The sequence below is a fragment of the Tamandua tetradactyla genome, chromosome 11 (assembly GCF_023851605.1).
Source record: "Tamandua tetradactyla isolate mTamTet1 chromosome 11, mTamTet1.pri, whole genome shotgun sequence".
Lineage (NCBI taxonomy): Eukaryota > Metazoa > Chordata > Mammalia > Pilosa > Myrmecophagidae > Tamandua > Tamandua tetradactyla.
In genome coordinates this window covers 34,588,233-34,614,158 of record NC_135337.1, presented here as the reverse complement: position 1 = coordinate 34,614,158, position 25,926 = coordinate 34,588,233, and the positions used below count along the sequence as shown (strand labels likewise).

Here is a 25,926-nt window from a genome sequence, read left to right as displayed (position 1 = left end):
TAGTTAAATAGTAGTGACAGTTTTAGGTTCATCATTAAACCAGAATCCCTTAAGTGGGACTTGCTATTGGCACTTATTAAAAGGACTATGGATAATTCTAGATTATGGTCAGGATTCAGAACTGCTGACCTAATAGACTCTTTTTTTTTTCTTTAAAAACTTTATCTCTAAAGCGAATGAAACATAATACTTAGCTAAAGAGAATTTTTTATAAACATTAATTGTTAATAAATATCACTCCTCGTTTGTGTCAAATATATATTTTACATTATATAAGTTCTCAAGAAATTTGGATGGCATGGAAGAATAAATATATATGTGAATGTGTATATAGAAAGTCACCAAAGCTTTTTTGCAACAGGTTTGCCACCAAAACACAGGTATCATGAAAACCATCACTAAATCTTAAGCCAAAATGGGAAAGGAAAAGACTCATATCAACATTGTTGTTATCAGATACATAGATTCCGGCAAGTCCCCCATGACTGGCCATCTGATCTACAAATGGAATCGACAAAAGAACCATTGAAAATTTTGAGAAGGAGGCTGCTGAGATGGGAAAGGGGTCCTTCAAGTATGCCTGGATCTTGGATAAACTAAAAGCTGAACGTGAGCGTGGTATCACCATCGATAGCTCCCTGTGGAAATTTGAGACCAGCAAGTACTATGTGGCCATCACTGATGCCCCAGGATGCAGAGACTTTATTAAAAACATAATGACAGGCACATCTCAGGCTGACTGTGCTGATTGTTGCTGCTGGTGTTGGTGAATTTGAAGCTGGTATATCCAAGAATAGGCAGACCCGAGAGCATGCCCTTTTGGCTTACACACTCGGTGTGAAACAACTAATAGTTGGAGTTAACAAAATGGATTCCACCAAACCACCTTATAGTTAGAAGAGATATGAGGAAATCGTAAGGAAGTCAGCACCTACATTAAGAAAACTGGCTACAACCCTGACACAATAGCATTTGTGCCAATTTCTGGTTGGAATGGTGACAACATGCTGGAGCCAAGTGCTAATATGCCTTGGTTCAAGGGATGGAAAGTCACTCGAAGGATGTCAATGCCAGTGGAAACACACTGCTTGAAGCTCTGGATTGCATCCTGCCACCTACTCGTCCAACTGACAAGCCCTTACATCTGCCCCTTCAGGATGTCTATAAAATTGGTGGTACTGGTACTATGCCTGTGGGTCGAGTGCAGACTGGTGTTCTCACCCTGGGCATGGTGGTCACCTTTGCTCCAGAAAACGTTACAACTGAAGTTCAGTCTGTTGAAATGCACCATGAAGCTTTGAGTGAAGCTCTTCCTGGGGACAATGTGGGCTTCTTCAATGTCAAGAACATGTCTGTAAAAGATGTTCATTGTGGCTGTGTGGCTGGTGACAGCAAAAATGACCCACTAATGGAAGCAGCTGGCTTCACTGCTCAGGTGATTATCCTGAAACGTCCAGGCCAAATCAGTGCTGGCTATGCCCCTGTGCTGGATTGTCACATAGCTCACATTGCTTGCAAGTCTGCCGAGCTGAAGGAGATTGATCGCCTTTCTGGCAAGAAGTTGAAAGACAGCCCCAAATTCCTCAAGTCTGGTGATGCTGCCATCATTGATATGGTTCCTGGCAAGCCCGTGTGAGTTGAGAGTTTCTCTGACTGTCCACCTCTGGGTAAGGATGGTTTTAGAAACTAATGAAAAATTGTATTAAAGATGAAAATCTGCTTTGAACTGTTTCTCACAATAATAACGAACTTTATTTCAACAGGTCATTTTGCTGTTCGTAATATGAGACAGCAGTTGCTGTGGGTGTCATCAAGGCCATGGACAAGAAGGCTACTGGAGCTGGCAAGGTCACCAAATCGGCCCAGAAAGCTCAGAAAGCTAAATGAAGATTACCCATAACACCTGCCACCCCAGTTTTAATCAGTGGTGGAAGAACGGTTTCAGAACTCTTTGTCTCAATTGGCCATTTAAGTTTAATAGTAAAAGACTGGTTAATGATAACAATGCATTGTAAAACCTTCAGAAGGAAAGGAATGTTTTGTGGACCATTTGTTTTCATGTGGCAGTTTTAAGTTATTAGTTTTAAAATCAGTACTTTTTGAATTGAAATAATGACCAAAAACCTGTCACAGAATTTTGAGACCCATTAAAATAAAGTTTAATGAGAAACCTGTGTCTTCTTTTGAAAGGTCAGCCTTGAATTGCTTAGGTAACAGACTCTCAACCTATTTCTGGTGTTCCAGCTGCTGAAATTTGATAGTTCAGGGTAAAGTTTTGTTAGGACAAAAATTAAGGGTTTTTTTTCACCACTAAGAGGGAGGGATCATGACATGACAAGCTGTTTTAAGCGTTTACTAAAATACAGTGGTTTGTTGGTTGCAACAAAAAAAAGCAGAGGGTAATTTGTAATGTTTATAAGCTTCCTTAGGCCAACTTCTGTAATAAAGGCCACGTGATGGATATAGAATAAACAGAACAACAACGAGAAAAACCACAAAAAGAATCCTTGTTCATATTCTGGAATGCTTCTTTCCATTTTATTTCTATGCATTATCTTAAAAATCATTTACACGGTTCTTACTAGACTGCAATTACAATTCTGTATCTTGTTTTTCAACTATATCATGATAATAAGCATTTTCCATTATTTCATCCCTTAAGAGCCATCTCTGAAAATGAAATCTAGTGATTATATATATTTTAAGAAATGAAGCAAAAAGGTAAAATTATGTCTATAATTGAACTAAAAATAGAAATACACGTACCTGCAGACCACAAGCCCACAAAAATATTCTCTGCTCAGGTGTCCATTTAGAACTCTTTAGATCGGCAGCAACTAGAACATATGCTCAATTTCAGAAGCCAAATCCTGACAATATAGTCAAGTGTGTGGTGCCCTCTACTGGCTATCGAAGGACTGTGCCTTTTTTTCTGTTGGTAAACCATGCGTAGGGGGTAAGAACTGAAAAGAAGGGGATTCTGATGGTATACCTTTGAATTTTTTAACATCTGTATTTTCATTTATCAGTATTGCCTTAATGTAGAACCAAAGCTTTCTAAATATAGGAGCTAGATGTGGATCTTTTTCCTTTGTATTCAATCAACAAACATTGTAAAGAGTGCCTTACATGTGCCAGGTATGGTATTACCAGGCTGGAAACAGAGAGATGAAATCTTTAAATTCAGGCGTCTCGTTACCTAGTGGGAGAAGCGCAGTCTATAGAGTAGCCTACTTAACAAGCCTTGGATGTTCCAGCAGGACAACTTGACTCCTTACAAATCCTTGTCTTCCTCTATCTAGAATTATCATCCTTTCCAAGAAGATTACAGTTTTGGGAGAGACACGTGGCAGAACCAGGAAGAAAGTAGAACCTTCCCAGCAAGGAAATCTGCCAAATTGATTCTGGCAATCAGTACGGTTGACAGATGTCACAGCCAGCTTGTTTTCAACAGAATATGTAATAAATTAAAATTTATCTCATACTACAACATATTACTAAGATAAAATGAATGGTGTTTTGGTTTGCTAAAGCTGCCAGAATGCAATAAACCAGAAATGGAACAGCTTTTAAAAAGTGAATTTATTAAGTTACAAGTTTATAGTTCTAAGGCCATATAAATGTCCAAACTAAGCATCCAGAGACAGATACCTTGACTCAAGGAAGGCCAATCTCTGTCACATGGGAAGGCATGTGGCTGGTATCTGCTTGTCCTTGTTCATGGTTCTGTTGCTTCCAGCTTCTGATTCAAGTGGCTTCCTTTCTAAGCATTCGTGGGCCTTCACATAGCTTCTCTGGGACACAACTCTGGGTTCTGGCTTGCTTAGCATCTTATGAGAAGGCACATGGTGACGTCTACTGGGTTCTGCATCTCCAAACGCCCGTGTCTAGGCATCTGTTCTCTCTGTTGGCACTCCAAGCATTACCAAATGTCTGCATCTCTATTTGCTCTCAAGCAACTGTTCTCCAAGCCTCTGCATCTGAGGTTTATCCAAAAATGTTTCTCTTTTTAAAGGACTCCAGTAAATTAATCAAGACCCACCTTGAATGGGTGGAGTCACACCTCCATCTAATCAAAAGGCCACACCCACAATTGGCCATGTCACATCTTCATGGAAATAATCTAACCAAAAAGGTAACACCCACAATTGAGTGGATCAATCTCCATGGAACCAATCTAATCAAAGGTTTCTACCCTAAACAATAGGTCTGGCCTCACAAAATTGGATTAAGAAAAGGACATGGCTTTTCTGGGTTATATAACAGCTTCAAACTGGCATATGGTAATAATTCAGAATTTTAATTGAGTCCCTTTAATGGAATAAGCCTCATTTTCTAGAAATGCATGCTCTATATCATATGTACGCAAGGAAGGAAGGTAACATTACATTTTGAAAACACTCTTGCATTTGGAATTTTACCCTACTTTCTTGGGTAGGAAATGCATATGAAACGAGTTAAGTTTTTGTAATCTGAGGAAGTTATGGAGCAAAGGACAAAGTGGGGATATCTAAAAAATTCATTATTGCTTCTTTTGGTATATATTCTTTTTGACCAGAATTAAGCAAGATAAGATGGTCTATAGATTAGAAAAGCCCTCCCTCTCTCTCTCCTTTTTTTTTTTTTTTTGACCTGAGGATCCTTATGATGATATTGGGTCAATAAGGTTGGCTCCAAACACCAACAGATCTAAGCAAAATTAACTATGTAATACTCATCATGAATATGGAGCCAGCATGTTTGGTTGTGTGGCTTTGGGCAAGTAACTTAATTTCTCTTCAGTTTTCCTCATTGGAAAAGATTATAACCTACATTGTTGTAAGAATTAGAAATAAAGCATGCAAAAATGCCCATCAAAATTCCTGTCACACAATCATTGCTTAGTGAGCATAGCAGTTACTTCAAAATGATAGCAATATGAGCTTGGATGCATTAGGAATTACCTTGTTTATGTTAAGTTCGGCTGCTTTGCTGTAAGATAGAAATTTCTTAGTTCTTGACTTCCCTCCACAAGTGGTTATGGGTCCCCTAAAGAATACGATGAGAAAGAATTAATTGGTTACAAATTAGGAAAACATTGTGAAATTGGACTCCCCAACCTCACTGAAATGAGGGGTTACGCACATGATATATGTTCAACTCGTATAATATATGTTAAAGCAATGCTGGCATTCTAAGACAGACCTCAACTGCCACTCTCTAAAATAATCCCAGGATGTTGTGGTTTTGTGCAAGATCAAGCTCTAGGCACCCAATTTCAATCTGAATAAGCCTTCTTCAGGAGCGATTTTGGTTAATGCTTCTTCCTCTTGACAAACAGTGACAATGTGTTATGCACAGGTCATATAAAGAGGTGTAAGGAATGGTCCTCTAGTGGTTTGAGGCTGTATGTCCCCCAGAAAAACATGCTCTTAGATTTAATTCATTCCTGTGGGTATGGACCCATTGGGAGTAGGACTTTTTGAGAAGACTCCTTCAGCTAAGGTGTGACTCATCTCAATTGGGATGGGTCTTAATACTATTTCTGGAGTCCTTTAAGCTAAATGAAATTAAGATGGAGAGAGAGAAAGCCATGGAGGCAAGAAGCTGAACTCAAAATGAAATTCGAAGAGATGGGAGAGACCAGCAGATTCCACTATGTGCCTTGCTATGTGACAGAAGAGCCAGCTGCCAGCTCTCAGGAAGAAAGCATTGCCTTGATGACTTCATTTGAGCATTTTCCTGGTCTCAAAATCATGAGCAAATACATTTCTATTGTTTAATTGAACCCATTTCATGGTGTTTGCTTTCAGGAGCCTTGGAAAGTAAAACAGGTCCTCACCCCCAAAAACTATGAATGAGGAGCTACCAAGGATGTAGTTAACTATCATAAGAACCCCACTGTGATAATTGCAATTAAGGCTACATGGAAGATGTTCTGATTTAGAACAGAATAAAGTGGGGGTGTTTCTGACTACAACCTTGGGAAAGGTTCAAAGAGAGGTGACATTTAAATTGCCCCCTGAAGAAAGGTGGAGGAAGAGAGGAAATACAAAGGCATGCAAATGTTAAAATACATGGCTTTTTTCAGGGAATAGCAGATGGTTGGAGCAGAAGGTATGTAGGCAGAGTGAGGAGATGAGGAAGGAAGTTTCCTGGGTCCTCTGGGAGTCCACTCACTTATTTCTAGGTTCTGGGGAGTGGGATGGTGGGGGCTTCTCTGACAGGTCCCTCAGGATGAGGGCTGTCTTAGAATGCCAGAGTTGCTATAACATATATCATACGAGTTGAACATATATCATAGGTGAATGATATATCATATATATATCTGATATTTATGATACATCATATGTATGATATATCATTTATATCATATATCATTTCCTCCTTCTTTCTGTAGTCTTTCTTGGCTTAGTCCCTGCATTCCTTTAATCTTTATACATTAAAGCCCTCTTCTCTTTCTTTCCAAAAGACTTCCTGGTTTGGCATTTACTAACCTGCCATCTGTTGCAAAATATATGGAAGATGAAATGGCATAAGAAGTTGCACAAAGCATTGGTACTTCAGGGTAAAAATTTGACCCACTCAAGTGGGAACGAGCCATGTAACCTGGCTGGACTGTTGGCAGGGTGGGGAGAGAGTTAACAATGATGCAAGAAAATAGTGCCTATCACCTAGTTGATGCTCAGTAAAATATCTGTTGAAACACTAAATTAGGGAACAACTTGATGAACTCTCAGGGATTGTGGTTTTTTTTCTGGAGTATCGCTACCTGCCTCTGCAAGAGCACTTACTATTTGGGAAAGAGAAAAGAAGGGTAGATGAAATGTATATTACGCATACATTGGGTTGAGGTCAGGTTTCTTTTGGAGTTAGGAGGTCCTTGTCTGACAATTTTCTTCTTCCAGGTCGTGTGTGTGTGTGTGTGTGTGTGTGTGTGTGTGTGTGTGTGTGTGTGTGTGTGTGTGTGTGTGTGTGTGTGTGGATTCACACACAGAAAGAGTACCTCCACATTTATTTCCTTCCCATCACGTAATACAAGTTACTTGAGGTAACTTGTAACCTCAAGTTACAAAAATCATTCCCTTGCCAGAATGTAAATCATGGAAAAAATAATAGGGAAAAAATAGCTTAAAAAGATCAGGGAGAGTTCAGTTGAGTTTTACTTGGTTTCATTTAGTTACAGTTTTACTGAAGGTCTGATATGTGCTTAGGACACAAAGGAGGGAGACTTGGTTCTACTTTCAAAGGACTAGGAGTTTAATGTGGGAGACATTAAGCCAGACAGAGTACTTAATGCTTGGGAGAATTTGCTGGGAAAAAGGTTAGCCTAGGGAACACAGGCTTCTACTAGGGTCCAGAGTCTGGGACTACCAGCAGCAGCAGCACGTAGGAGCTGGTGAGAAATGCTGACTCTCCACCCAACTCAGTGTTAGAAATGCCCTACCCAAACTGAATGACAGTCTGAGTTGTAACAAGAGTTCTAGGTAAGTCAGAAGCACATTAATGTTTGAGCAGTGCTGGCCTAGGAAGTGGGGTGGGATCTGAGAATGCATCTTATAGGAAGTAAATCCTGCACTGTGTTTTGAGGACAAGCAAAATCAGGTGATGTCCCAAGCAGAGGGAACAAGAGAAGAATTTCAGTGGCATGAGAAAGCCTAGGGGTATTTTGGGAAATGCCCGTAGACTAGCAGTCTTGATCAAAAGGGGTGAAGGCAAGGGAGGGAAGGGGAGGCAGTGGCCAGTCCTGCAGTGTGTGCTCTAGTTAAAGGGTTCTGACTTGATGCAATCCATGACAGAGAGTCATGGATGACGTGTTCAGATTGGCAGTTAGATCATTGCAGCCTAGAGGCTGTAAATGTCAAGGCCAAAGGGCAGAAAAATAACTGCAATAGCTGGGGAGAGAGAATGAAAATCTAAACTTAGAGGCAGTGGGAATAGAGTAGAGGGGACAGTTTAAGAAGCTTTAGGCAGTAATAAGCAGGTGGAAGACTTCCGTGTGGATCTGGGGGTGAGAGGCAGGGCAAGGACAACTCTTGACTGGATGAGTCACAGATTTCTAGTGCTGATGCCTCCAACAGAGATGAAAGAATACAAGAGAATGAACAGGTTTGCGAAGGGAAATTATGAGTTCAGTTTTCAACATGTTCAGTTTAGATAAATAGAAAACATGTATAGAAGAGAAAAAAGGAGGCCAGAAATGGGGGAGGACAGAGTGAATTAGTCCGGGTGGAGGGGGAAAATCGTTGAGGATGAAACAATGCCCTGCCCAGATAAGAGGTTTTATATCCCCAGAGGCTGTCTTTTTGAAAACTTGATTCCAGCAACTAGTCGGACCTTGAAGTGCAAACAGATTGATTCATGGTTTCCACCCGGTAGTCAATTCATTGGTCAATTAAATTTGTTCTATTAAATATACCTGCGTTTCAAGCTACTCCAGGGTCACAATGCTCAGACGGTTGTTTTTTCTCATACCGCTCTGTGAGTGAATGGCTTTGCTCACAGTTCCGAACACTGTTTCCAAAGTGACAATAATGCAACGCCATTATGTATTCAAGTTCGCGTGTGGTCATCTTTCAAGTCCTGGGCGATACCTGTCCCCACATATCTTCCTCGTCTGTGAATTTTTACAGCACTTTTATTCAGCACCTTAAAATTAAAATTTCGCAATTGACTGTTTTGGGTCATCCCATAAATGTTCCCTATTTGACAATCTGTTCTACGTTCACAGTTGTAAGAACTTCCGGAACTTCTGTGTCTCGACGGCAGAAACTCCATAAGTACTTCTTTCTTTTCTGGTCAGCATTATTATCCAATAAAAAGCGAAAGGTCGGCACGTGGTTGATTAGTTCGGGCAGGAGGAAGGTGTTCCAACCAGAGCGTTCGCTCTTGCCAGGATCAAATATGGCGAGGGGCAGCTACCCTTCCAGTGCATCCTGTTAGTTTTCCCGTCACCTTTGCCCGTCTTTGGCGTTCTCTTTTTTTTAACCTTCCTTTCCCTTAGGCGGCTCCAGAGGGTAGCACCCGGAGCGTGACAGCCGACTGCTGCCCGCCCCTACGTGAGGGCCCGCCCTTCTACTGCCATCAGCCAATCGTAGGCCGCGCTACGGCGGCTAGTTGCGTCAGACGGCCCCGCCCCCCCAGCTTCACTGTGGCTGCGTTTTTCCTACGGGTAGCGTCGCTCTTCGTCGCACGGACTGGTCGTGTGAAATCCCGGGCCGTGGGCGCTCGTTGCGGGTCACATCCAGCCCAGCGCCATCGGCCGTGAGTCTCCGCCATGGACTTCGAGGACGGTAAGTGCCGCCTCTGGCTGGTTACTGCGCGGGGCAGGAGGCGTGGTGGGGTGCGCCGGGGTCTGCTTACCAAGTCAAGATGGCCGCGTGGGCTTTGTTCGGTGGGCCCTCCGCTCGCCCGCCACGGGCCCAGCACCCTGAGGCCACCACTTCGGAGACATTGCGTCCAGATTTGGTATGTTCGGCGGCCACTGCCGCGAGGACCTGGCAGTTCCCTGAGGGCCTCGGTGTGGGGAAGGACGCGCCCAGAAGCGGAATGGCCTCCCGGCTCAGGCCCCGACTGGCTCCGGCCCATGGGCCTGCAAATTTTTCTCGGGCCTCCAACTTCCCGTTCTCGGTCAAGAGGGCGAGATTGGGGTCCTCCCCACACCTAGTCTCGCCTTCGCTCCACAGAGGAGCAACCCATACCATCCATTTAGTTAATCCTCAGCCCCAGATTACTTCCTGCTATTTAACATTTCCAGAGGCTTGTCCACAGCGACGTTCTCTTAGATTAAGATGAGTTTAAAGGGCGTCTATAAATATGTGTCGAGAGAGTTAGATATTCAGTAGGTCATTAATCCCTGTGAAATAGTTCTGTGAACCAAAACATTTTTCCGTAGTTGTGTATGGAAGAGATCTAAGTCGGAATTCTGACACAGCAAGCACGAAATGCCTTCCAGAGTCAGACCTGTATACAGCTGACTGTGTTGGATTTAACTGATGAACTGTATTTTAGCAATACTTTTCTGTCGTCCCTCATATTAATTAGTTCTTTAGATCATTTTTATAGCTCACAAAGTAGAATTAATTTGATCTTCACTTTGTGTTCTAATCTTTCCTAACTTTTACAGAAATTGTTGTCCAGGTGAAGTGGTATTTAGTGACAGCATTAAGAAGACATGGAAAAGGTCACGAGTGATTAAACTGGATTTAATCTTGAGTATTAAACTGGGTATTTTTAAATAAAATCAGTTCACCGACTATTGTAAGCCTTAACTCCGCAAAAAAGTTATCTTTAATATTTAATGAGGTGTAATCTCAGCATGTGAGTCTTACTAAATGATCTTTTGATTTGATTTTATGCCACAAAGAGTTGAAGTTGTCAAATCTAAGTACATATGTTTATGGCGAGACTGGAATAACCCTTTGTGGATACTTTAAAGTTACTTTGAAATTTAAAGTTCAGTCCTCAACAGAACGCTCTGGTGTTTTTGTTCAGACTTTCACTCATTTTTACATAGCTACCTTTAATCTATGTATATTTGAAGTGGCTAGAGTTGGCCGTGAGCTTTGAAAATATATTATTGTGTTTTCATGCTAAAATTTGACGACAGTACCAACATCATCCAAGGAACAGCAGAGGCTACCAAAGAGGGGCAATGGGAGCAGATCCCCCATTCCACCCCCCACCCCCCCCATCCCCAGACAATAAGGGGGAATCCACTGTCTTTTGAGAACTGAAAAACTAATACAATTTAGTATGTCTGCTTTTTATTAGTGCCATGTGCCTACAATCCTAAAGTGTCAGTAATAAAATTCAAAACAATCTCAGTGATAAAATACTCCTATTCTCACTGTCCTTTCACTCCCCACTACTTATTGGGGGGGGTAAAATTTTATAACAATGTATCAGTCTAATTCTGTGTACTGTAGCAGGCTTCTGTTGTAAACAAATGATCACTGTATAATTTTTTTCAGTATTTATTTGAAAAATTAGCCCCTTCAGGTAAATATTTGTTAAGTTCATTTCCATTGGAAAGGAAATTCGTAATACAGGGCTTTCAGCTATGCCACATCCTGGATAGTTATAACTCATGCACACACACATACACACGTATGCATATGCTTTTCGTAGATAAACTTGAAAACTGTAAGGGTGAATTAAGTGGCACTGATTTTTGAAAAAATTTTATGTTATGTAGAATCAGTTCTCAGATGTCTGATTTTGCACAATTAAAATTTTATTGTGCTACATAACAAAATTTCCCATATTAACCATTTTTAGACATTATTTGGTACATATGCATTCCCTTTTGTTATTTGGTTTAAATGTGTAGTGAATCCCATTTTTGGCTGCTATTCTATGTCTCTGTATGTATTTCAGGTGTTTGAAGCTAATTTTTACATTACCGTAATTTGGGGGAGGTTGTGAAGAGAAAAGATGTTTTCCCAAATAGAGTATTAATTGGTAATTATTTGTACCCCATTCTTGCAGATAATTGAATTAACAGCATTTTAAAAAATGTTATTGTTTTTTAATAGATGGGTATACAACTTCGAATTTTTGCAGATATGGCACTAATTCTTTTCTGTTAAATGTGTCTTCATAGATTACACACACTCTGCTTGCAGGAATACTTATCAGGGCTTTAATGGTAAGTGTTCTTTATCATTTGCTCTTAAATTTGTTGAGGAAATGCGTTTCAGCTTTACTTTTCATATCCATAAAAATAAAATACCAGTGTAAAAAGCCAGTTCTACCTTGTTCAGCCATCGTTTTGACATTTGCTGTACCACTTCTAAGTGTTAATGTTATAATATTTGAATTTGGAAATTTGGGATAAAAATTTTTTAGAGGTTATTCATATTAGTTTTACTCTTTCGCTGCTTTACTTGAATTATAATTCCTTTAATTTATTCCAAAAGGCCCTGACTGCATTCTGAATGATAAATTAAAAGAAACTAGCCAAGTTCTTTTCGTTGAATTAGAGGTTTTGGTGTTAAGTATATTACTGGCTTGGCTTTACATAGTTTCTATTATAATTCATTTTGACTTTTTTTTTTTTTAAGTATATCCAAATGTGTCAATATGTAAAAAGCTGTCTAGAGGAACATATGAAGAAGTTTCATCATTTATTGACGTAAGCGTGATGTTAGTGTTGTGACTTTAGAGCTAGACAACATTGTGAGGGTTATATGCAATTGGATGTCATTTTGGTAGTTTTAAGAGTTACCATCCCTGCCAGACAGGAGGATAACACAGAAAAGAACGCAGAACAGTTCAGAGAGATTTAAAATCATTATATGAAGGACCTGAGGGAATGACATTAAATATCTTGACTGCCAGAATGTACAGAAGGAAGTTATAATATATTCACAAAATAAACTGAAGTGAATGTATTATTAAAGAAGACCATGCCATTTTATAGTTATACTTCTTGTATAATCACTTTCCATGACTCATGTCTAAGGATTTAGAAAACCCATGGATTTGATATGGGCTAGAAGGGCTTAATATATAGGAAATAGCCAATATGTATTAAATGAATGCTGAAGGAAGGAAGCCATTTATATTTTTGAGCAGGAGAGTGACATGATAAAATTACCCGAGCAAGTTTAATTTATATCCTCCAGTAGGTTAGATTCAAAACCTGAATATTAGTTAGAAAACCATTTCATAAATTTAAGTTTAAGGATTTTAAGATCTTGAACTTGGGAGATAATGATAGTAATGAAAGAATGTTAAGATGTTTCTGGGAGAAAATTAGCAGAATTTACAGGCTGACTAGTAATGGGTAGAAAAATGAGAGGGATGAATAAAAACGAATTCAGAATTTAAAATTGGGGTGAGTGGTACTAATGCTGTCATCAAAGACAAAGAAATTTGTAATTGTATAGCAGGCCGTGATCTCTAGTAGGATTTACTAGAGAATTGATTTAATGTCTAATTAGATTCTTTATTTCAGATTTGACTTTGAATATAGAATCATTCTGAGGTTAAAGTTTATTTCCTTATTAATGTGCACTGTTGCAAAAAAAATCTTCAGAATTTTTATCATTAATATTAGAATTTTAATTTTAGTTTGATTTCAGGAATGTAATTTGACTTCATTCATTCAATCAATATTGAGTGCCTCTTGTATATCAGCTATGGTTTTATGTGCAGGGAATACAGTAGTGACAAAATGAACAGATATTCCTGTCCTTACAGAGTTTATAATCTAGTGGTATGAAATGGACAATAAAAAAAGATAAAGATAATGTATGTTAGGTAGTAATAATTACCATGAAGAAAAATAATGCCAGGAAGGGGTCAAGCATGTGTGTGGGTTGCAGTTTTAAAGAGACTGTCTCAAGGACTCACCAGGAAGTTGACATTTGAACATAAATCTAAGGGATATGATTCAAGCCATGAGTCTATTTAGAGGAAGAATGTTTTAGGCTTTAGGAAAGATGTGTAGGTGCCAAAAGAAGCCAGCAAAATTCGAACAATGCAATTCATTGTTAGCATTGTATTTTCCAGCAGCTGAATGAAGTAGGAGGCATTGGAAAACATGTCAAGACACAGATTTCCTTCATATCATTTCTTGGAAGGAAGTTGTATTTCCTGTGTCCCCATGTTTCCTTTTATTTTCATAATATATTTTCTTAAATAGATAGCAGCCATAAAAGGGAGCATTCCAGGAAGGTAGAACAGCAGGAAAAAGGCAGGGCTGAGTATACTGTATTTCAGAGACTTAGAAGACTGGCTTCACTAGAGCAGATGATTTTTGCTGAGCAGTCTTAAGATGGTGAGGTGTAGCCAGAAGGCATTGAAAATCAGAGGAAATTTGCCTGTACGTAGGAAACAGAAGTGACAAACTGAAAGAGTTGAGGGAGTGAGCAGTACAGATACAGGAGCATAGCTTTTCAAGCAGATAAAAAAAGATTGTACATCTGCTGTGTTCTAATATCAGAAAGGAGTCTAGTATAGCTGGAACAAGGTGGAATAATTGATGATGAAGTTCAAGGAGGTGATGGGGGGGTGGGTTTCTCAGCTTTGGCATTTGATATTTTGGACTGGATAATTCTTTGTTGGAGTGGGTGGGGGAGGTGTCTGGCATATGTCAGAATGTTTAGGAGCATCCATAGCCTCTACCCACTATATGCCAGTGGCACCTATCCTCCAGTTGTGACAACTGAAAAAGTTTTCAGACATTGCCAAGTGGCTTCAAGGCGTAGTAGTCATCTCTAGCTAAGAACCATTGGTATAGAGTATTACAGGTTATTTCAAGAACTTGGCTTTTACTTAGAGTAAGATGGGCAGTTGTTGGAGAATATTAAGTATTGGATATGATTAACTTATATTTTAACAGAATTATTCTTACTGTTGTCTTGAGAATAGATTGAAAGAGGGCAGAAGTGGAAACAGGAAAAAAAGTTAGGAAGCTGTTGTAAGGTATGAGATCATGGTGACTGGACCAGGGTACTGGTAGTGTGGAGGTCATAAAAAGTGGTCTCATTCAAACTTAACACCGCATGGCTAGTTATTTATTATTTTAAAAATTTATTTATTAATTAAAAAAAATTAACAAACCAAATAAAACACCAACATATATAATCAGTGATTCACAATATCATCACTTAGTTGCATATTCATCATTTCTTAGAACATTTGCATCAATTCAGAAAAAGAAATAAAAAGACAATAGAAAAAGAAATAAAATGAAAACAGAAAAGAAAAGAAAAAAAGGATTCTACCTACCATACCCCTTACCCCTCACTTTCATTGATCACTAGCATTTCAAACTAAATTTATTTTAGCATTTGTTCTCCCTATTATTTATTTTTATTCCATATGTTCTACTCGTTTGTTGATAAGGTAGATAAAAGGAGCATCAGACACAAGGTTTCCACAATCACACAGTCACATTGTGACAGCTATATCATTATTCAATCATCCTCAAGAAACATGGCTACTGGAACACAGCTCTACATTTTCAGACAGTTCCCTCCAGCCTCTCCATTACATCTTGAATAACAAGGTGATATCTACTTGATGCATAAGAATAACCTCCAGGATAACCTCTCAACTCTGTTTGGAATTTCTCAGCCATTGATGCTTTGTCTCATTTCACTCTTCCCCCCTTTTGGACGAGAAGGTTTTCTCAATCCTTGCTGCTAAGTCTCAGCTCATTCTAGGGTTTTTCTCAATCCCTTGATGCTGAGTCTCAGCTCATTCTAGGATTTCTATCCCACGTTGCCAGGAAGGTCCACACCCCTGGGAGTCATGTCCCACATAGACAGGGGGAGGGTGGTGAGATTGTTGTGTTGGGTGGAGAGAGAGGCCACATCTGAGCAACAAAAGAGGCTGTCTTGGGGGTGACTCTTAGGCCTAAATTTTAAGTAGACTTGACCTATCCTTTGTGGGGTTAAGTTTCACATGAACAAACCCCAAGACTGGGGGCTCAACCTGTAGCTTTGGTTGTCCACACTGCTTGTGAGAATATCAAGAATTCAACTTGGGGAGGTTGAATTTCTCCCCGTTCTCACCATTCCCCAAAATGGCTAGTTATTTTGATTATAAGTCAGTTCTTCCCCCCAAACTTGAAATCTGATTGTGAGTTTCAACATTCGTTGACTTTGTCATTTATGATGGAGTGAGCAAAGTGGTAGAAGAGATTTGATTTAAATCATTATGGAGTTTTGTCTTTCTGAGTCAATAACTTTCTCATTTAATATGGTTTCTCAATATCTCTTGTTTAATATGAATAATAAAGAGAAGATGTTATGTTCTTATAGTTTTATTTTTTTATTTTACTTTTTTGAATTTTTTAAATTGTGAAGTATATATACAAAAAAGCAATTCATTTTAACAAGTAGTTATAGAACAAATTTTAAAGTTTGATATGAGTTACAGTTCCACGATTTTTTGTTTTTTCTTCTAACTGCTCCAAGACACTGGAGACCAACAGAAATATCAATATAATGATTCACTCATTAAATCCAACTTTCTCTGTATAACTACACTATCACCTTTGATCTTTATTATTTTATTTTAAAATTCACTTTAAACTCTTAGGAGATAATTGTTTAAATATAAGTAGTCATTTTTGAGTCTGTATTCCTATAACTACACCATTTTTATACAGAAAACTTTTTTCCTTTTTAATTGACTAAATAGTAACAGTACTATGAAAATACACCAAAATTATTGCTCTATAAAAAAAAAATAGCTCTATTTTTGTGTACTTCACAGTGCCTAACACATGGATGTTAGCGATTTTATGACTCCATAGTGAAATAAAAACACATAGTGTATAACTAAAGTATTGGCAATATAACATTGTTAGTATAATCAACAGCACTGAAGCGTATATTTGAATGTGGTTGAAAGGGGTAATTTTAGGTTTTGTACATATATGTATATAACTAGGATAAAAATTAAAAATCCAAAGCACTGTGCAACACAGTGAACTCCAGGATAAACCGTGGACTGTAGTTAATGGTACAGTTATTAAAATGTTATTTCATCAGTTGCAGAAAACATACAACACTAATACAAAGTGTTAATAATAGGGTAGGATATGGGAACTCTGTATTTTATGCATGATTTTTCTTTAAAACTGTAGCTTCTCCAATCAAAAAATGAAAGAGAAAAAAACTAAAATATTTAGTACCCAAAGGTAGCCATTGCTGACTCTAACTAGAAACTAGCAGACGTAACAAAATATAAGATTTTTTTACTTTGTGCAGTACTGACTGAACCTAATACTAAGATTATTTTTTAATATGAGATCTTAAAGGAAATGTTTGTGTGTGAAAGATTTAATTTTAATCTCAAGATTGTCCTCTGTATGAGGATTAAGAGTGTATATTATACTAAATACTTACTGTATTAGGTTTTTAAGGCTGCTGGAATGCAATATACCAAAAATGGAATGGCTTTTATAAAGGGAATTTATTATGTTGCAAATTTACAGTTCTAAGGCTGAGAAAATGTCCAAATTAAGGCTCCAACAAGAGGCTACGCCTTCATTCAAGAAAGGTCGATGTCGTCTGGAACACCTCTGTCAACTGGAAGGGCACCTGGCTGGCATCTTGTTCTTGGGCTCTGTTGCTTTCAGCCTCTGGTTTCCTCTTTAAGCAGTGGGTGTTCACTTAGCTCCTGTGGACACAACTCTAGGATTTGGCTCGCTTAGCATCTCATGGGAAAGCACGTGGGAATGTCTACTGGGCTCTGCCCGTGGTAGGCATCTGTTCTCTCTGTTGGCACTCTGAGCATCTACAAACATTTGTGTCTCTGTCAGTTCTGAAGCAACTGTTCTCCAGGTGTCTGCATCTGGGGTTTCTCTAAAATGCTTCCCCTATTAAAGGACTCCAGTAAACTAATCAAGCCCCAGCTTGAATGGGCAAAGTCAGATTTCCCTCTAACCAAGAGGCCACACCCACAGTGGGCTGTACCACATCTTCAAGGAGGTATTCTAATCAAGAGAGTTTCCACCCTACAGTATTGAACAAGGATTAAAGGACATGGCTTTTCTGGGGTATACAACACTTTCAAACTAACACTTACTTACTCTAAAGACAAATAATTGAGTATCTTATTATTCTAGGTCTGTGTTCAATTTGGTAGTTACTATCCTTATGTGGCTATTGAGCATTTGAAATGTGGCTAGTCTGAATGATGTGCTGTTAGTGTAAATGACACATCACATTTGAAATCTTTGTATGAAAAAGCAATGTAAGAGTCAGTAGTTTTTGTATATTGATGAATTTTTTTTGCCTTGTTCTGTGAAAATCCATTGGTCTGTCTTGTGCTTTGAATAGATCTTTGTACCATGATCCCTTAATAGCAAGTATTAATTATTTGGAAAATATTTTGTTTACTGAGTGAGTTATACAGATTCTCCAAGTACTGACAGGTTTTCCTATATAGTAATGAAAAATTGTATTCATTATTACCACCATAAGTCTTATCTAAAAAGTCTTTAAGTGTTGGGAAGCTATGTCAAGTTCAAGGTGGTATATACAAGCTTTCTAAAATTCCGATTTTTCATTTCAAAGTTCAGGTTTATTATTGGTAACAAATATTGTCAGCTGTTTTCCTTGAAGTGACAGGTTCAATTTATTCAATTTTGAAAAAATGTCTGCTAAATACTTAGGTATGAAAATCATAGTGTGTCAGTCTGTCTTTCTTGTAAAAATTGCGTTCCTTGTAGAACGTGGCTAATTCAATTCACAACCCAAACGTTCATACAAATGCTTTTCTTGAAGATAACTATCATACTTTGATATACAACAGAATTGCTTTATGTGTGTTTCCCATTTCACAACACAGAATATTAAAGAGGCGTACTTAAGGACTGTGATTTAATAAAATTAATGATTCTTGTTTCATCGTGGATAGTCTTGAGTGAAGATGGTATTTTATTTTTGTACTGTTAGTGTGTGGAGTTGAAAAATATGAAGACTACTAGTTACAATCTGTACCACTGCCTTGATTCAGGCTAAAGCAGCAGTGGTTTTACCCACCAGTGTGTTTGCACCTTCAGTGTAGATTTCATCACAATGAAAAGGCAGATAATATCTTTGAATTATTCATGAAGATAGTTTTGACCTTGCAGACCCCTTGAAAGAGTCCAGGCAACCCCCAGTGGTCAATAGACCATTCTTTGAGAACTGTTCTTTTAGGGTATATTAAAAATTGGTAAAATAGACTCTGACCACAAAACTAATGCCAGTTTAAGGTGAGGCCACAAATGGCAGATATGAGGCAGAGTATTGTCAGTACCATGTAAAGGCTATAGACTTGTAGAAGTTCAGAAGAAAGATTATATTCAACTAAGATAAAAAACAGTAAAAGTTTTCTTGAGTGAATTATTATTTGCAATTGACTTAAATAGAAGTTTTCAATAGGCAGATATTTGGGATTGATAGAGGGGAGTGTTTAATGTAGAAGAAACAGCCTGAGGTGGTAGAGGAGGATAGCTATAGCTGTGGGGCTTTGGGCAAAACATTTCATCTCTTTTGGCTTCAGTTCCTGAATCTATCAAATGAGATAGTTGAATTTGATAATCATTAAGGTCACTTACAGATTTGAGGTTGTAAGATTCTGAGTATTATTTTACAAGTTATGACAGACTGAAAAGCTTTAAATGATTGTAATTAAAATTTAATGTTTTTAAAGATATAAATTAAGGTATATAGATCGTATTTTTTACTTTATACATTAAATTGGGAGGATGGTAGTGAATAATTTTAAAGGATTTTATAGGAAATACATTCTGAATGTTTTTTTCTTTTGGCATGGGCAGGCTCTGGGAATGGAACCCAGGTCTCGGGCATGGCAGGCGAGAATTCTGCCACTGATTCACCATTGTACTGTCCTTTTCCTACATTTTTATAGTCATAGTAAATTCATTTTGTTACCTCTTGTTTTGTCAGAGGTAGAATGCTGCACATTGCTACAGACTATGTTTTCCTTTTAAAAATTACCTGTTTCAGTTACTGTGAACGTGGCTAATTTAAAATATGGCTGTTTCTGAGTTTTTAGACATTTTGAGAGTAATCTGCAGAAAACTATACTTATTTTGAAATGATTAAATGTTGACTTCTTAAGAATAGAAAGTATGTTCAATATCTTGATGTACCATGTATACCTAATACAGGGCCTCATAGTAGTCCCTTAGTAAAATAAATACTGGCTAAATTGAAAATAATTCTAATATATAGCTTTTTATTTGTTAATGTATTTTTCTTTGAAACATTAGGTTTATTAGCAGAACTGATTTTTCAGTAGATTATCCTCTGTGTGTTTTAGTTTAGCTTAAATGTTAATGAAAAGTTACTATTTCAGGTTATTGATTTGAATATCTAGCTGTTTTATGCAAACATTCTTGAAAAGAGTGATGTATTTTACTGACTCTTTCTTATTGACTCTATTTTAGGAATGGATCGTGATTATGGCCCTGGATCTTATGGAGGTCTGACATTCAAGGATATTTATCTAAAAATTCTTCTTTTGAGTACCAGTAAAGGTGAGCATCATTTAATTTTTTTTCTTTTTAAACTCTTGTAGGGATGGATCGTGACTATGGCCATGGATCCTATGGGGGTCAAAGATCCATGGACTCCTACCTAAACCAGTCATATGGCATGGACAATCACAGTGGTGGTGGTGGGGGTAGCAGGTAAATTGCTTAACCACTTGGCCAAATAATTAGACAACTGTAAGATTCTGGATATAGTATTTTAATTTAAGTGTTCGTTGGATATGTTATGTTTCTTGACCTTCACTCTTTGCTATTGAATAATCACCTTAAATGTTTTAAGTGCTAATTAATGGATATTAAAATTAACTAAAAGTCTGAGAAAACTTATTATTTCAGCATTGAGAGTAAGGTGTTCTATCTTTAGAAGTGAACTTTTTTTTAACTTCTTTTGTTTTAACTTATTTTTATTAGTAAGAATATCCTGACCAAATGATATGTTGCTGGAAATATTGTGAAGCTTTTTCTTAATGATTTAAAAAAAAGACCTTTCTTAATGTGGGGTGGTATATAAGGCAGCAGGGTTGTTTTTGACTAGAGTGGGTTTAACTGAACTAGCTGAGCAACATTCAGTTTCAAAGAAACATTCAGGGTAGGTTTTCTTTTACTTTAGATTTTTAAGTAAGTTGTAAGAGCATATCGTAATCGTAAGAATGTACCTTTCGTTAAATCATATCCAGCATACACCAGAAACACTTGGCTCTAAACTAGGAGCATTGTATTAAAGCCGTGCATACTACACCTTTGCTTATTTTAATGAACTACAGTTTAGATTGTATTTATATTTCACTGTTGATATTGTATGAAGTTTAAAAGCCTCAGACTTTAGGGTTGACCATATTTTAGACAAAAGGGTCTGCTTTTTGAAACACAAAGAATTCTACTGAAATGAATATAAATAAAACTAGTCAGGAGACATTTGAAACCGTCGTCCTTTTTCATAAATTGAAGAATCCGGATTCCTTAAAGATGGACTGGATGATGCTTACTTTTCTTCCTTCTGCTTCAAATGTGTCACTGTGATGTGTCACTGTAGTAGAGAAAAATCAAGAAAATGAACAGTTACAGCAGTTTTATTTGTGATACATGTTTTGAAAAATGTAGTTGGAAAGAAGAATAATTTTTATATGATTAGTAGGATTCAGAAGAAAATAGTGCCTTCAATTTACTAATGGTAAATAATTGAAATAATATAATACATTTAAATGCTTTAGTAATTTCAGTTTTTGCCCTGTTGTAATGCATAAACTATTCCAATAGATGTTGTCGTTTATCTCATATGTAATTGTGGACTTTTATTAAATTGTGTGTGTAAGATATCAAGCAACTTTTGTAATCCATGTTACAGATTTGTGAGAAGGTGATTTGTTTATTTAGTTGAATCTGCTAAAACCATGAGGAGTCTGTGTGCTCCCTTTTTCAGAGTAGCTTTTTGTAATAATTGCCTGCCAGGAAATAATTTTCAAGTAATTGAAGACATTATAAAATGCATTCTTTCTCATCTGCCTTGAAAATTCATATGCATAGGGTATATATGTTGGTGATCTTTTACTTTTATGCTTGATTTTATGTGTTTATCCTTTTAGATTTGTTAGATTTACTAGTCTACAAGTTAAAAGTGACTGAGGATTGATTATTATTGGTCTTTGCCAAAGTTCGGCAGATTGTCAAATTTTATAACCAGAGATAATTCACAAAATTTGACTACTATAGACGCGATGAAGCAGTTTTATGATATAGATTATTGGGAGTGCAAAGGGATCTGTTCTGTGTCACAAGTAGCCTACATCTGTGTAGTCTTTGTGTCCCAACTGAAAGCCAAACTATTGTAAATACTGTGTATTTTTAATATTAGGGATGGATTCAAAGAAAGTTTGAATAGTTTGTGAATTTAGTAAATGACTTTTTCCAAGACTAGGGCTGGGCTTAAAAAATGACAGGCAAATCTTTTCTTTTTAATAAAATAGAAAAGCTGCTAAAAAGCAGATTTTAAAGTTAAGGTTTATTAAACTTGATTCACATTTAGAAACTGACTCAGATAGCTTTCTGTCTGGTCATATGTTGAACTGCCCAGCCCTAATCAAATGTGAACAAAATTAGAACTGTGCAAACCAGTATGGTATATATGAATTTTAGTTGATAAATGTCAACTGATAATTTGTTTTTTGACTTGTCTAACATTAGTAAGCTTACTTTTGTTTTTTCCCTCACTGTGCAATTTTTCCAGGTTTGGACCTTATGAGTCTTACGACTCCAGGTCTTCTCTGGGTGGGCGAGATCTGTACAGATCTGGCTATGGTTTTAATGAACCCGAACAAAGCCGCTTCGGAGGTAGTTATGGTGGTCGATTTGAGAGCTCCTACCGGAATAGCCTTGACTCTTTCGGAGGTAGAAACCAGGGCGGGTCTAGCTGGGAAGCACCTTACTCCCGTTCAAAATTGAGGCCTGGGTTTATGGAGGACAGAGGAAGAGAGAATTACTCTTCCTACAGCAGTTTTTCTTCACCCCATATGAAGCCTGCACCTGTAGGCTCTCGGGGGAGAGGAACGCCTGCTTATCCTGAAAGTACGTTTGGAAGCAGAAACTATGATGCTTTTGGAGGACCATCAACAGGCAGAGGCCGAGGCCGAGGAGTAAGTACAACAGAATCTTTTCAGATTCTTTTCACTAGTCACTCTTTTAAACCCTTTCAAGACCATGGTTTTCAGCTAGAGTGAACACTGTCATCCCAGTGTATTTTGAAACAAAAGCTGAGTCATAAACATACTTTTTAGGTTGTGGTAAAAGTATTTCCAGCACCTTAGGAAATAAGTGGCAGAAATATAAGATGATTATTCATAAAATTTTGCCAAATCTCCCTTTATTAAAAAGGTGAGGATATTAGGTTTGGTCTAAAAGGGGTTAAAAGGAGTTGCATTTTTCCTTGTGAACACTAGCAGTTTTGCTGGTGGGATAGTTCTTGGATTATTGATAAAGGTAACAACCCTTTTGAGCTTTTGAGTAGGTTAAAGGTGCAATGTATGATAAAATCTTTATTCTTTGCTGCTGAACTTTGGCAAGTAGAAGTTCGTCAAAGCTGCACATTTCACCTTAAACACGAGACTAAATGTTGGTGATAGTTTAGGGTGCCTTAACCATATTTTCATGGTGAAGAAGTTGATGGGTATAGTAGGTTGTAGAGTGATTTGTGTTCAGCTTGATTTGCCAACTCACCCTCTTACTAGTATATTCTATGGCTGGTTGTTTTATTTTCCCTTGTATTACTAGCTTTATTGAGGAATAATTTTCTACCTGTATAAACATGCTTATGCCTCCTTCCTAGGAAGTACTATTTTGTAAATTATTGCTTAAATGAGGAAATATACTAGTCCTCAAGTGTTCAGTTTCATAAGTAGTATAAGGATCATGCCCTATGTTCTTAGGTAACTTGGTTGACATGAAATTTTATCTGGCAAGGATGTGTAGATTGTGGGGTTATTATGTAATGGATCACATGAAGAATAGTATATGTTTGCTATAATGTAAGAAAATTTTAAGTCAGTTCTTAATATCTTTTTGTAAAAGAATGTACTTTTGATAAAAATGTAGTAGGGTACACATATTTGACTGTTCTCTTAGCCTATGTACTCTAGTGTAGTTTGCCATACTTGTGTAGAAATTTTGCATTTATAACAGTTACACTTACGTAAAATGCATTGCACCTTTAATGGATAATTAATGAGGATTTTTCTGGAAACCCTGATTAATTCAAGTCTACTAGGTTAGCTAGGTATTCCCAAGCATTATATACAAATGTAGGCAATTGATATGTTGCTATTCCACCATACTTTATGATTGTGAATTAATTGAAAATAGTTGGGATAGACTTTGGGTTTAGAAATTGAAAATTCATTCCAGTTTGAAAATTTGAGAAACACTTAACATTTTCCATGGTGTATATTATTTTAGGCAAAGGTTTTTTTTCTTATTGAGACTTCAGAAATCACTTCTGCTTTCATGATAATAAAACAGGTATTCCTGTACCTCGTATTCACCACTGTAGTCTGAACGAACTTTTCTTTCTTTCCTCCTGTCAATGAAGTAGATGAACCAATAGGACCTTCTTTTTAAATCTTCACTTGTACAATTCCCATTGGATCCTTCTCTTCAGATTACTCCTCAATCTTTATCTTCTAAAAGTAAGGTTAGCAGAATAAATTTCTGTGGACATGTGGCCTCTTGGTGTAGTGGATTTTATTAATGGCAAGAGAAGAGGTAGGGATACAAAAGAGTCATCTGGTTGCATGACTCTTCATCTATAAACTCTTGCTTCTTGGGCTTATGGGTCAGATTATGTTTCTGTAGGTAAGATTGTGAATGGAACGTCAGATGTAATTCTTTAATCTGAAGTGTGTCTTGGAAGTTGATGCATGGTTATGCTTTAACTCTCCTATTTCATACTAATGTTCCATCTAGCCTTCTCATTCCCTTTTTCAACAGGGAGAAATCCTAAATGATTTCTGGATCTTTTTTTACTTCATATTACAAATATGGTCTTCTTTGTGTACCTTAGTTTTACATCAGGTTTTAGTAAAATAAAGATTTCTTTTAAGGTGTTTTCATGGGATAACATCAATTAGGAACTCTGAAGAGGAGTTGTCAGAGAGTTGTACAAGTGGTAATATTACGACAGGCACATATGTTGTTGATGATCTCAAGTAATTTTGAATTGTGAAAATCTAAAAATAGGTAGGAAATAATCCATATTTGTTCTACTGAAAATGAAAATACTAATTTACTGGATTTGAGTTCATGTTATAATTTACAGAGTTTTTTGATGTATTTATTGAGAGTGACGTAAAATTAAGTTACATTCTGGGAATTTTCAGGTGAAAATTAGTAGATAGATAACATGTAAATTTTATTGAATTCATATTTTAATTTTGAACAATATTCTGATATTTCTTGATTTCACAAATTTACAGCCTATGGGTGATTTGGGAAGCATTCATAGACCTGGAATTGTTGTTGACTATCAAAACAAACCTACCAGTGTGGCAGTTGCTGCTGCAAGAGGAATAAAGAGAAAAATGATGCAGCCATTTAATAAACCTGGAGGAACCTTTATCAAGAAACCCAAACTAACAAAACCTGTGGAGAAGACGAGCCTCAGCAAATCACCCAGTAAGTAAGAAAACACAATTGTTATTGTTCAGGATTCCTTTTTTTTTTTAATTCAGAACTTTAGATCATAATTTTTTCATAAGTTTATGTTTAAAAAACTGCATAATTATAATAGAAGAAATTAAGTCTATATCAAACTTAGTAAGAACATTTAAGGGCTGAAAAATGTTTGACTCAACATCCAAAATCATAAGTGAAAAATTCAAGGTTGTTCAGTTCTACATCCGTCTTGTATGAGGATTTAGCTATCTTTTTTTCCAATTGTAAATATTTGAAAATAGTATCAAACATATTGGGTTTTTGGTTATCTTTAGAATATCAATTTATTTACTTATGGCTATGCTTTTATTAATATTTATACTGTTGTCAAGAGCAGAGGGTGGTGAAGTATGGCCTGTTTTCTAAATCTGGCCCTCAGCCTGGTTTTATATCAGCTTGGAAGCTAGGAATGTTTTTTACATTTTACAGGGTGTAAAAAACACATAAAAAAGACTGTGTGATAGAGACTGTATGTGATGTGGAAAACCAACTGTCCCTTTATAGAAAGTTTGCAACCCTTGGTCTAAAACACTAAGTTAGAAAAAAGGTGTACTTCCATGGTTGTTTAACATTCTGAATGATTAAAATTCAAAATTTTATTGTTTTTAAAGGTATTGTTTCTCTTTTCAAGCTCAAAAGAACATAGTGATTGTTTCTTTAATGTATTTATTTTGAACAAAACATTGTTGAAATAAAGTTATATCTTTAGCTAGTAACCT

At 37.0% G+C, this 25,926-nt stretch overlaps 1 protein-coding gene, 2 long non-coding RNA genes and 1 pseudogene across 10 annotated transcripts in view; 3 read left to right on the top strand and 1 right to left on the bottom strand.

Annotated features, from left to right (window-relative positions):
• LOC143649466 (uncharacterized) overlaps positions 1–3,395 on the top strand; it is a 45,096-nt gene extending 41,701 nt beyond the window's left edge. Inside the window, exon 3 of the long non-coding RNA XR_013159012.1 lies at positions 3,303–3,395. This is a non-coding gene — a long non-coding RNA (uncharacterized LOC143649466). The remainder of the gene's footprint in view (positions 1–3,302) is intronic.
• LOC143650049 (uncharacterized) overlaps positions 1–9,050 on the bottom strand; it is a 69,537-nt gene extending 60,487 nt beyond the window's left edge. For both annotated transcript variants that reach the window (XR_013159332.1, XR_013159333.1), the window contains exons 1-2: positions 8,399–9,050; positions 4,944–5,028 (exon numbers count right to left, since the gene is read on the bottom strand). This is a non-coding gene — a long non-coding RNA (uncharacterized LOC143650049). The remainder of the gene's footprint in view (positions 1–4,943; positions 5,029–8,398) is intronic.
• On the top strand, positions 416–2,261 carry LOC143649465 (elongation factor 1-alpha 1-like; annotated as a pseudogene).
• Positions 9,051–9,111: 61 nt separating the features above from the next.
• ZNF326 (zinc finger protein 326) overlaps positions 9,112–25,926 on the top strand; it is a 38,555-nt gene continuing 21,740 nt past the window's right edge. Inside the window, exons 1-7 of one of the 7 annotated variants that reach the window (XM_077120315.1) lie at positions 9,123–9,272; positions 10,106–10,299; positions 11,585–11,629; positions 19,904–19,939; positions 20,035–20,146; positions 22,233–22,638; positions 24,970–25,168. In XM_077120315.1, coding sequence (XP_076976430.1) covers positions 19,906–19,939; positions 20,035–20,146; positions 22,233–22,638; positions 24,970–25,168 — 751 coding nt within the window. In that variant the 5' untranslated portion in view covers positions 9,123–9,272; positions 10,106–10,299; positions 11,585–11,629; positions 19,904–19,905. The other 6 variants (XM_077120318.1, XM_077120314.1, XM_077120316.1 and 3 more) reach the window with 6 other exon arrangements.